Source organism: Pituophis catenifer, unplaced genomic scaffold (genome assembly GCF_029215685.1).
Source record: "Pituophis catenifer annectens isolate HBS135680 unplaced genomic scaffold, rPitCat1.0.hap2 SCAF_3, whole genome shotgun sequence".
NCBI classification, from domain to species: domain Eukaryota; kingdom Metazoa; phylum Chordata; class Lepidosauria; order Squamata; family Colubridae; genus Pituophis; species Pituophis catenifer.
The window spans coordinates 41953179-41965887 of record NW_027256883.1 but is presented as its reverse complement, the minus strand read 5'-3'; the positions used below and the strand labels follow the sequence as shown (position 1 = coordinate 41965887).

Here is a 12709-nt window from a genome sequence, read left to right as displayed (position 1 = left end):
AGAGCTAAACAAAATACCTGGCAAATAATAGCTGCCATATCTACTTATATTGATGTCATATACAAACTCTAATGCAGAGGCAATATATGAACAATGTGCTTGCTCGGATTAATGGAGCCACAGTGGAATTTAATTTTTTTTCACTTTTTTTGAATTTTCCATAAAAATTAAAATAAAATGGAGTAGGTGACATTACAAGTTTGTTGCACAAAAGCTTTAAATACATATGTGTGTACATGTGCATGGTAAATGCATTATGGTGGTTTTCTCATGGTCATTCCAATCTTTTCTTTTAACTACCAGGGATGATTTTTGTTGACTATCTTGCTAATAGGACAGCAAATGATTATAGCAATGATAAACCAATATAATATTGGCACCACTGTGCTGTTGTGAAGCCATTGGATTGGTTCTGGACTATGAATAGCTTTTTTTTATAGTGTTTCCATGTCCTCAATAGTGAGAACTACAGAGAAACATGGGCAGCAGGTGGTAGTTGCTAATTATGTTGAATTTATTGCCAGGCTTTGAGACTGAACATTTTGTGAAGTATTTTGAGTATTTTTTTAAGACACACAAGCCTTTTCTTCATTGCAGATACCATATTATGAAGGTATTTATGAGCTCCAAAATACAATCCTCAAATTGTCTATCTTTCTGATAGACAATATTATAGTATGATTCCATTAGCAGAAAATGTTTTGCTAAGATAATACAAAGGGTTGGTTCTCTTATTCTCCTCACAAATCTGTTCCAGGGTTTTTTCTAACTCATCATACTCAGGAGATGAATAAATAAGATCTGCATGATCTGCTTTCTTGTCACATTTCATCAGATACTATGGACAATCAACTTGCACTTTTGAAGTTATCATTATTTCCTGATAGCTACTGCAAATAGTGGACTTAAAATGGAAAACTATTTTAAAAATCTGAGCTAGATATCTATTGAGATTCTCAATCATCCAGGTCATGGTTGTCCCAAAGATGCTTTTCAAAAGACAACTGGACTTTTTTTTTTCCCTTTGAAAACATTTCGCATTTCATCCAAGAAGCTTCTTCAGTTCTTACTGAATGGTGAGGAATGGAAGGTCTTATATTATTTGCAGTCATCTGGTCTGTTAGCAGTCTGACAGTTGTTGAGGCCACTTAAGGTTACCTGAATCAGAGTGCAAAAAGGTATGGCACCTTCTTGGTACTGCTGAAAGGACTGTGTTGTAAACAGGCGATGCAATGTATTGTATTCCTCCCCTTCTGCTGAGAGAGGCTGTTCAGCTTTAATATAGATGGCCTCTTTGACCCCTTTTTCACACCATATTCTGTCCAGAATATGGCTATCTGGAATCTATGGCCATTCTGGACAGAAAAGGTAGTTAGAACAATTAATCAATGGAATGACTTGCTTCCAGAAGCTGTGGGTGTTCCAACATTGGAGGTTTTAAAGAAGAAATTGAATAACCATTTGTCTGAAATGGCATAGGATTCCTGCTTGAGCAGAAGGTTGGACTAGAAGCCCTCCAAGCTCCTTTTCAGTTCTGTTATTCTGAACAGCCCTCTCTCAACAGAGGGGGAGAGATACGATGCCACCTACTTCCTGTCTACAATATAATACCACCTATCTTCTGTCCTGTCACAGTCTCAAGAAGTCTCCAAGCTCATTTGTACTCTGATTCAGGTGACCCTGGAGGTACAAATAAACCCCCAAGAGCTTCAATGACTTTCAGAGAGATAACGATTGACGTTCAGAGTGCTAATGTCCAGATGATTGCAAAGAATATAAATACTTCAATTCCCCATCATTCAGTCAGAACTGAAGAAGCTTTTTGATGAGAAGTGAAACATTTTCAAGGAAAAAAACCAAGAAAGTCCAGTTGCCTTTTGAAAGTCCAGATGTTGGGACATCTAAAATGGATCAACAATCAGGAAAGCTCAGTACCACACATATCCAGGGACAGGGTAGTAATACCTAAACCTTTTGGTGTAGGTTAGAGAAGAACAGAAAAGTTTCTCTGTACAATATGGGATACATCACAGAGAAACTATAATCAGGGTTTCATCAATCATTCAGTCTCAAAGATACCAACACCTAGGAAACTTTAAGCCACAAAAAAAAATAGAACCGCTAATATTTTGGATGGAGGAAAATGTGATTGTAGGATTATTTGCTTGACTTCAGATCGCGTAACCCATTTGTTGGAGAGAAGCAATTTTATATACCGTATTTTCCGACGTATAAGACAACTGGGCGTATAAAACGACCCCTGAATTTTCCTGTTAAAATATAGGATTTGGGCTATACTCGCTGTATAAGACTACCCCTCTTCCAATGCACACCAAATAAAAATTAAAAAACATCAACTGGCTCACCCACAATGTAAAAGCAGCTGTACTAGACCCAAAATGGCCCCTGCAAACAAGCAGGAACCTCACACAGCCACAAAAAGCCCCAAAAAAACAACTTTCACACTTTACACACACACACACACACAACACAACACAACACAACACAACACAACTGGCTCACCCACAATGTAAAAGCAACTGTGTTAGACCCAAAAACAAGCAGGAACCTCACACAGCCACAAAAAAGCCCAAAAACCCAACTTTCACACTTTACACACACAAAATTCCACATACAGCATTGTGAGATTTTGTGTGTTTGTGTAGTTAGAGTGAAACACTACAAAAACATACTAAATCTCAGAAAGCTGCACAAATATTATTTTATTTTATTTTATTTTTATTTTTATTTTTATTTTTATATGAAAGCTAAATTTAAAACTTCCTAAACTTTAAATGGCTAGGTCTAAAAAAGAACAACTAAAAAAAACCCCAATTAACTATTTTTTTAAAAAGATCCCAAAGGGGAAAAAAACTTATCCAACAGAACAGGGGTCTCCAACCTTGGCAACTTTAAGACTTGTAGACTTCAACTCCCAGAATTCCTCAGCCAGCTTTGTTTTGCTGGCTGAGGAATTCTGGGAGTTGAAGTCCACAACTCCCTGCCTGCTTGATTGCAGGCAGGGAGTTGCTTGCTGATGGAATGGATTCAGGCAAGCGAAGCAAGGCAAGGCAAGCAAGCTGGAGGGGGAAAACTTTTTTCCTTCTCCATGGCTCTGGCGATCCCAGCTGAGTTGCCTGATTAGCAGATCGTCAGAGCTTGGATCGTCAGAGCCATGTGAAAGGAGAAAAGTTTTTCCCTTCTCCATGGCTCTGGCGATCCCAACTGAGTTGCCTGATTAGCAGATCGTCAGGGCTTGGATCATCAGAGCCATTTAAGGCTCATCAGAGCCTTTCAGGCTGGTCTGCCTGGTTACAGGAGAACGACACCCAGCGTATAAGACGACCCCCGACTTTTGAGAAGATTTTCATGTGTTAAAAAGTCGTCTTATACGCCGGAAAATATGGTAGTACAATAATTTTCTCATCATTAATTCTTCATTTCAAATGTATTACTATATGTAATTAAAGTAAGCCCTCTTATTTTGATGGCAATATTTGGCTGTCTGCGACACTCACAATTTTATTTGAATTATATACTGTATTTGAATTAAAGATTCCTGTTTTCTTTTGGTGGTTTCTTTTTGTTTTGGTTGAACAAAGCATATTTTGTTAGCACATTGAAATAGATATGTTTAGGGGCTTCCGGTTTGACTTCCGTCGCCGCCAGACGATCTTTCGGGACCGCCAACCTCGTTGCCTGTAAAGAGCCGTCTCTACAGCTGAGAGACGGCTCGAAAAACTCCGTCTCCTCAAGGAGACGTGAGATAGAGCCGGCAAGGGCAGGTAGAGCCCTCTGCAACTCCCCAGAGTTTTTTGTTACTCTTGGGGAGGAAGCAGAATGTGGCTCCCTATACAGCTCGCCGCTGCTCCGGGCTTCGAGGGAACTCTGCTTCTTGCAGAGCCAGGTGACAGAATCAATCCATTCAATGAAAATCAACAGATTGCTTAAACAAATAGGATGAAATCCGGATTTGGGACCCTAAATTGCAAGTATTTCTAACAATTTTATAAGTGTTTTTAAAAGCGAAGGAGAAAAAGTTTAAAATGGCGACTGGCTGAGGCTTGAGAAGAAGAAAGCTGAAAGCGAAAGTCCTTCTGCCTGAATAGTTTAACACGTAACAAAGTAGCAGAAATAATAGAGCTGGCTAGAACTGAAAAGAAAAATTTCTATTTTATGTTTCTTCCTTCTTGGAGACTTGATATTGATATTGTTTGGAGAGAAGTCTTTTTTTTTTTTAAAAAAAGAGTTTGTCTGTGTAGCAGGATGGCGTTAAAACTGACAAAGCCAGACAAACAAGCAGCGGGGGGGGGCTCCCCCTTTTACAAACCATATGAACAAGTTTTGAACTTGCAGACTCAGAAGAATGGCTTTAGAGACCTAAAGGAATTTGTCTTGGAGGAGATGGCAAGACATGATGAGATTGTGAATCAGAATCTTGAAAAATGCAGGCAGGAAATTAAGGAGTTGGTACAACAAAAATATGCCAATCTGAAACAACAGATTGTAACAGCTTTGGAAACTTTTTCAGAAATAGTTATAAAGATGGATAAAGATACCAACTTAGAACTAGAGTCTAAAATGAAGGAAGCTGATCACAAGATTTATAATCTGGACAATAAAATACAAAGAATTGAAAATGATTTGATAAATATTCAAGACATTTGCTCAGAAGTAAAGTCTAAAAAGGAAGCTGATCACGAGACTTATAATGCAGATAATATAAAACAAAGGATTGAAAAAGAAGTGACAATGATGCAATACAGGTCCATGCAATTTGCAGTCAGAATGAGGGGACTACAGGAAAATAATAGAGATGATTTGAGAAAGATGTCTGCTGAAGTTCTGGCTGTGATTTTAAAGGTTAGTCCTGAAGAGGTATCCTGTAAGATTGACAAGGCCTACAGAGTAAATTCTTGGGTGGCAAAGCAAAAGCAGTTGCCTAGAGATGTGGTGATTTACTTTACTGATAAAGGAATAAGAAATGATATTGTGCAAAAGTCTTTTAACTCCACTCTAGAAATGAACGGAAGGAAGATTTGGATATATAAAGAGCTGCCATCTAAGATATTAAAGGATAGAAAGGAATTTGGATTTTTGGTGACTGAACTAAAGAAACAAAACATCCCATTTAGGTGGGATGCTCCAGTTGGCATAATATTGAGAAACCAAGGAGAAAGATATCAATTAAATACTGTTGGAAAAGCGGAAGAATTTTACTACAAGGCTTTTAAAAAGGATTTAACATCTGCATGTAGGCCATCAGTGTTAGGACAGGACGGGAATAAAGAAATGCGAAATGAACAAGAGATAGAAACCCAGGCTAAGCAGATGGAGATGAAGGTAATGGAAAAACAACAAGTCACAGAGGCCCTTTCGGACGAGTCGCTTTTGGATTCTCCTTCAGAGGTTATAGCTGGATTATCTACAAATACAAGAGAGGCGGCTTTGGATTTTAATGTGATGTCTTATCAAGTTACAGACCAGCATGGAAATCAATCAGTTGATATACAAGTCCTAGAAAGGCAACCAGGATGGAGAGCTAAATCACAAAAAGTTAAGAAGAGAAGAAGCAGGTCCTACAAAACTAAAAAAATTTAGACTAAACAACAGTCTGATGCCAGTTACTTAAGAGACGATTAAATATAATAAGCGGGACTTATAGACGGATGATACATGAAAATATAGCTGAGGCAAATTATTGACTTATACTATTTTGAGAAGAATAACAGATCTCTGCAATGCTGTGTTTTTGGGATATGGAAGATGGCCTCCAACTGAGTGGATTGGAACTTTCTATTTTGGACTCTTTGAAAAATCGATTACGTATATGTTGAGCTATAAGGCACGAGAACTATGGGATTGGGGCATGCAGAAGATCTGGTTGTTACCCTAACACAGTGGTTGGAATGAATAATCTAGATGAAAGACACTACAGAAGATACTATATGGAATACAAATATAAAGTCACTCGGGTGGTTTTTTATACACGAAAATATTCATTATTGATGGGGGCAGATGGTAATTGAAGATACTGAACATACTGTTGGAATTAGAACTTGATGTTACCCTTACATGGGCGATGGAATTAATAATCTAGTTGAAAGACATTACAGAAGATGTTATATGGATTACTTAAAGTCATTTGAGGATTCTGTTTATATATGGAAATATTTCTTAGTGGTGTGGTGTGGGCAGAAGAACAAAGATATTAAAATACTATGTATGGTAGACCTGTAGGAAAAGGAGTGGAGATAGGTTAGGTTACTGATTGTTTAGTTTAGGAAAAGGGATGTTAGGTTCAGATATTAATATACATAAAAAATTCGAATTAAGAGATATATTTATGGGGGTGGAGGAAATGGGTAGATCTTGAGTTGAATAAATGCTAAATTAGGATTTATTATATAGTTTTATAGCTGAAGGTCACTTTGAAATGTATAGTATAAGGGGGATATAATAACAATGTTAGAGAGAAATGTTAGCATGTGGGGGGTGGTGTAAAAGAATGGTAAAGTATTATTTAATTTGATATCAATGATTTTATCTTGAAGAAGCCATGGGGGGAGGGGAGGGGGAGGGTTAGGGTTAGGGGGGGCTAGGGAGGGGGGGGGAAGGGGGAAAAATCTGTATTTGAAAAACTTTTTCAATTAAAAGAGAAAAAAAAAGAAATAGATATGTTTTTATGTTTGTGTATATAGATTAAAGCTGCAATGAGCACTGTTCATCTAATATTGCTTTTTTTTTGCAGTATATAAATATATAGTCTCTGTACATACTGGAGATCTCTGGGGATCAGAAACCTTTGCAAACATTTATATAACAGTTTATGGTGAACGAGGAGATACAGGTATAAGGAAACTTCAAGATTCTCTTATTAAAGGAGAAAAATTTCAAAGGAACAAGGTAAAGGAGAAAATACCAATATTATTTAAATATGAGTCAATAATAATCAAAATATAATAACAAATATTTGAATAAAGTATTAGCCTCTTATTTTCATGTAGTTAGTTTGTAATTTGTTACGTGGAAGAGCAAACATTCCTTTCTTCCTATTATAGGCAGGGCTTTGCACAGCAGGGGTATTACATAGTCATCAAGCATCATTTTCAAAGGAGAAGATATCATGAAATAACAGGGCAAAGGAAAGGGAAGCAAGCAACTTCGTGCTAGCCATGTTGAATACAGCATCAACCAAGCAAAGCTAATAATGAGTGGGGAGTTTGTCACGGGCTTTGACGAGTTTAATGAATGGATCTAACATATAGAAGTCAAAACAGTTCTTCAGATTAGTTTTCCTGTGTTATTAACCCAGCAAAGCAAAAGAAATCTTTACTTTCAGTTCTAAGTAGCATTCCTTTGCAAAGGTTACTTACAACTGGGTAGCCATTTTCTGTCCTCTGTTCTCTCTCTTCCAGCCTCCCTTCCCTCGAGAGGCAGCAGGAGAAATGACAGACTTAAAATGATTCAAAAACTTGAGTAATTTTCCTATGAAAAAACATTGCAAAATAAAGCAGTCTTTACTATTACTCTTTACTACATGTAAAGATTTTTTCTTTTTCTTTTTCGGCAGTCTTGCCTTGTTATGTGTGTGGACCAGCATGTCAACTAAATGCAAATGTTGCCAGTTCAGTGCTATCCTTTTCTTCCTACTTAGAGATTGGAAAGGAATAGTTATGCTGACTGGCATATTCTCTCCTAAACTGTCAGTCTCTTGCTCTGGCTGGCAGATGATTTCTCACTCTCTTTTCTTCAACTTTCTGTGAAAATTGTCTGTATTATTTAGTTTCATCCCCCAACCTTCCTCATCTTCCTTCCTGAACTTTCAACTCTCTGCTCAAAGTTCCTTAAGTTGCTTCAAGAGGCTTGCCCTGGGGTCTCTTAGAACTAACAATAATTCTTTCATAAGAATTCCCATAGCAGCTCATTGTGCTTTGTTTGTTGCTTGTTTTAATCAACATGTTACGCTAACTAATATTCCATAGACACTTCTTCAATTCTTCAGTTGCACACATCTATCAACTCCTTCCCAAAGTTCCTCTTGCTCAGTATCTTTTTGATACTCTGGCAAAATACTATCCATGTGAAACTGCAGTATTTTATATGTCCTATGCTCAGCTTCTATTTGTCTGCTAATAAGAACAGACTGTTTAGGAACCACCATAACAGATGGATCACTTTTGCAGGCTATTACATGGAGAAGGGTTTGACTACATCAGAAAAGGCAGCTTCTAGATTTGCCTTAGATGATGTCAGATAAATCTGGCTTACCAACCTGATGCCTCCAAATATGAGTAGGCTACAATTTCTAAAATTATTAACCGGCACACCAGTATATATTCATGAAATTCATTAATCTAGGCAACATTGATTGAACTGTATTTCACACACTTATTATATACACACAAAAATATATTTTCACATTCACATATATTCTTTACTAAATTGTTTTGTCTTTCTATCCATCCATATTTTTTTCCATTTTGCACCGAATAACCGTTTCCCAATTTCTGCCTTATTTTATACTTTCCTTTCCAATTCACATCTCTTTTAGTAATGAAATAGGTTTGCTCTTCTATGTGTACTAGAATTACAATCTTTCAGGTGTTACCAATTTATTTTGTTGGAGTGATCTATTTGGCATAAGTAACTCTTTGAGAAGTTTATTTATTTAGGGAATTTATATTGCCACCTATTCGCATTTATATTGCCACCTATGGCGACTCAAGGCAGCTTACAGAATATAAAACACCATATAAAAACAATAAAACTAATAAAAGAAGTCTTTTAATAAAATAATATACTAAAATCACCTTACATTAGTAAAGTTGCACCTTACATTAATTGTTAAGATGAAATTTCTGTCAACGGTCTCTGGGTTTAAACATTGAATATTCCTTGATGTGATTGAAGATTCAATATTTAGAATTATATTCATGGTATTTTTATGAGGTGTACACATTTTGTATGTAACTCAATTTCATTTTTTACAGGTGGATTCCTTTTTAATAGAAGCAGTCTCCTTGAGCCATTTAAAAAAGATAGTTGTAGGACATGATGGAGAAGGCTATGGTGCTGGAATATACTTAAAAATGGTAACTATTAAGAAATCAGAGAATTCTGACAAAGAATGGATGTTTCCATGTTGGAACTGGCTAGATACTAATATGGGAATCTGTGATACTGTTTGTGAGATTAAAACCATAGGTAAGTGCTTTTATTCGCTAATCAAGTTGATTATATTTTGCCTTCTGATTTGGCTAAATATGCATAAAATATTGATATCTATAGTTTATTTCCAAGACTCAAAAATAACAATTGATTTTAAATAGTTGGAAATCCAAAAAATTATATAATAGCAACCTTGATGGTAGATTCTGAGCTATGATAAGAATATCTAAAATACTATTTTATTTTTCCATTGTGTCAAATGAGCTTTTCCTCCCTTAAGTCAATGTTGGTAGCCATAATTTTATAAAGAATAGTATCACATACACCATGTTCCTATTTAGGTCCTGATTGCAAGTATATTTCATTGGACCCATTTGTTATGCCATCTGTCATTATTATTATAATACTAAATACTGTTTGCAGATGATACATTTGTGGAACGTGGCTTACTTGGATGAGAACAATAAATTAGGACACTAAAGAATTCCTTGAAAATTATCTTTAGGAAAGAGGCTGAAACCTAACTGACAACAATTAAGAGTCCTAAATCTTAGATTTAAGATTAATAAAATGAGAATTGCATGTTAAATCTTTAAAGGATAACTGTTTAGTTATATTGATGAGGTGTTATCCATGAATTGTTGTCATGGTTATAGCAAAAAGAACTCATCACTGTTCTATAATTGTGACAAAATGAAGCTCTGTGTTTAAGTCCTTTTGGTAACAAATTAGGAACCTGAATAATTCTTTGAAATCAGTGGAATTTAAGAATTATGTAGTAATAGCTGTTATAATAATATTATTATTGCTTTAATTTCTATTAAGGTAAAAGAAGGGTCTCCTCTTCAAGATATTCTCCAATTAATCAGCAAATACCTGGTTTATGGATAATGAATATCACTGGATCTGACATAAATGCTGAAACTGATCCAATGCATTTTACTTTCAATGTTTATGGAGATAAAGGTTACAAAAAGTTGGCACTGCAACTTTTAGGAAAGACAACACAAATCAAAGTAATGTGCCTTTTATTTTAAGGAGAAACAAAAAACCAGTCATGGATAAAAAAAAGTCATGTATAAATGTTGTTATAGGTGTATTGCTTCTGCATCTGGGGCTCGATAAAGGAGAAAAATAATGGTCTGAAAAACTCAAAGTGCTCTATATACTAACATTAAATCCTGCAACTATTTCTTTGGAGGTAATTCCTCTGAGAAATAATCTTTTTTAGGCAATGACCTCAAAAATGTTGGCAAGTGAAATGATGAGTTATTAAATATAATGGTGACATAGTTTCAATGAAGCCACATTTGTTTTTCATATCTCAGGATACTGTGGAATAAAGTCAAAGTTCTGGTCATTGCTTTATCGGATGTACAGGTTTCTTCTCCTTTGAATCCATGTAAATTTTCTTCTATTGCAGTGTTGAAAGCAGCACTCTGAACAATATTAGATAGTTTTGCCTAGCCAATTCAGAGCAACACAATTTCAGGGGCATTGTGTAAGATTAAAATAATAGCCTATTTTAATTCTCTATCTTTGATGAGTGTTAAGCTAGAAAAGGAATGCTGTGGCAGGAAGGAGAAATGAACCCCACAATTTTTTTTCAATTCTGACAACTATCTAAAAATGGATATTCATTTATTTTTTAAAAAATGTATAGCATGGATATAAAATATAGGTACAAGGGGTATGAATAGTTTCCTTGAATTCTTATTGCTGTTGCTGCATTTAGATGGCATTTCATAAAGCCAACGTAACAAACAGTTTGCTGATATTAATGTTTTCAAGCCTATAAATGACAGATCATAAATCAATGACGCCATAAATTAAAACAAATTAAAATCAAGATGTACTATAGTTTAGAATTATATGAAGTAATTTGCACTTAATTAAACTAAAATAAACATAGCCATTGTGTATACAAACCAGAGAGTTACTGCTGATGGTTCTAAACCTCATATGTGTATTCTACTTCTTGAATATGTATTTGCTGAAGTAAACTTTACATTTTTAACATCAGATATATGAATATCTTCCACAGTTTCTTTAAAATATTCTATAGAAGGAATACTAATTTTCTAATGTTTATCAAATTAAATATATAAAATTTATATAGTTAATGTCCATAAAATAGCCATGTGACTCAAATATGAAATATTTTTTCAGGATTTTAATATGTACTTCAAATGTCTGAAGAAGTGCCATTTTTTTCCCTACAGTTTTTTTTTATATAGTTAAGGGAAATTCTAGGCAGTAGCTTGAAATTATTGGTACCAAAAATAAAACTATAGGTAAATTAAAGCTTTAATTGTGCTATTTTGATTTTATTTCCCCAAATAAATAGGATGAATTGACAAATGTTGGATCACTTTTCAAGATTCAGATATCCAGTGACCATGCTCAACTAAAGGAGTCCTGGCATATGGACATGTTGCATATGAAGCATACAGATACCAAACAAGAGATGTGGTTAAATTTTGATTATTGGTTTAAACCCAATGAAGACATCTGTGTTGAATTGCCAGCATTTTTTGCAGACCAGGATCCTTTGCCTGGTAAGATAATTTTGCTTTTTTAAAACCTAAATTTAAAACCTTTGATAATGTTGCCTACTGACTGAATAAATGTCCGAAGACTTATTTTAACGGAGAGTGTAAAATGATGGATGTCGCAAGTCCTGAAGTTTTCTTGGCAAGATTTTCAGAAATGGTTTGTCATTGGCTTCTTCCTGGGACTGAAAGGAATGACTGGTCCAAAGTCACCCAGCTGGCTTCCTGCCTAAGGCAGGACTAAAAGTCACCATCTCCTGGTTTGTATCCTGGTATTTAACCACTATACCAACCTGACTCTTTACACATATTATAACATTATCTTTATTCCATGAATTCAAAGGCCAAGCCATAAAACAATTGTCTAGTTGCAATGCTCAGAAAAATCAGATGCTGAAAACAACACTTTTCAAAATAACTAGCTTTTGTTTTGTGTTGCAACAATCAAAATGGTCATTCTGAGAACAAGACATATAGAGTATCCCTAGTCTAAACCATTTTAGCAGGGAAGTCATATCCTTCCAATGCCTCCATATTTCATGATACATCAATCATAAAAGCCATGGTGGCGCAGGCTACTTCTGCTGACTGCTGACTGCCAGCAGATTGGCAGTTCAAATCTCACTGTCTCAAGATTGACTCAGCCTTCCATCCTTCTGAAGTGGGTAAAATGGGGACCCAGATTGTTGGGGGCAATATGCTGACTCTGTAAACCACTTAGAGAGGGCTGTAAGACCCTGTGAAGTGGTATATAAGTCTAAGTGCTATTGCTATTGCTATTGCTATGTGGATAAATCTGTCAAATCTACCTATCCAAAACATTTATTTCCTGATACAAACATAAAGCTAATATTGCAAATCTCAGACTTTAAAGTAATCTTGAAGACTATTTAATTCAACCCTCATCTGGATGCAGAAAATCCAGAATTCAAACATTCACAACAGATGACTGTCTAATTTCTGATTGAAGATCCTAAGAGAGAAGG

General features: G+C 35.5%; 1 protein-coding gene across 1 annotated transcript in view; it reads left to right on the top strand.

The window, feature by feature from the left end:
* Window positions 1-12709, top strand: part of RP1 (RP1 axonemal microtubule associated) — a 203545-nt gene that overhangs the window by 122635 nt on the left and 68201 nt on the right. Inside the window, exons 33-36 of the mRNA XM_070942296.1 lie at window positions 6752-6906; window positions 8994-9207; window positions 9997-10187; window positions 11519-11729. Coding sequence (XP_070798397.1) covers window positions 6752-6906; window positions 8994-9207; window positions 9997-10187; window positions 11519-11729 — 771 coding nt within the window. The remainder of the gene's footprint in view (window positions 1-6751; window positions 6907-8993; window positions 9208-9996; window positions 10188-11518; window positions 11730-12709) is intronic.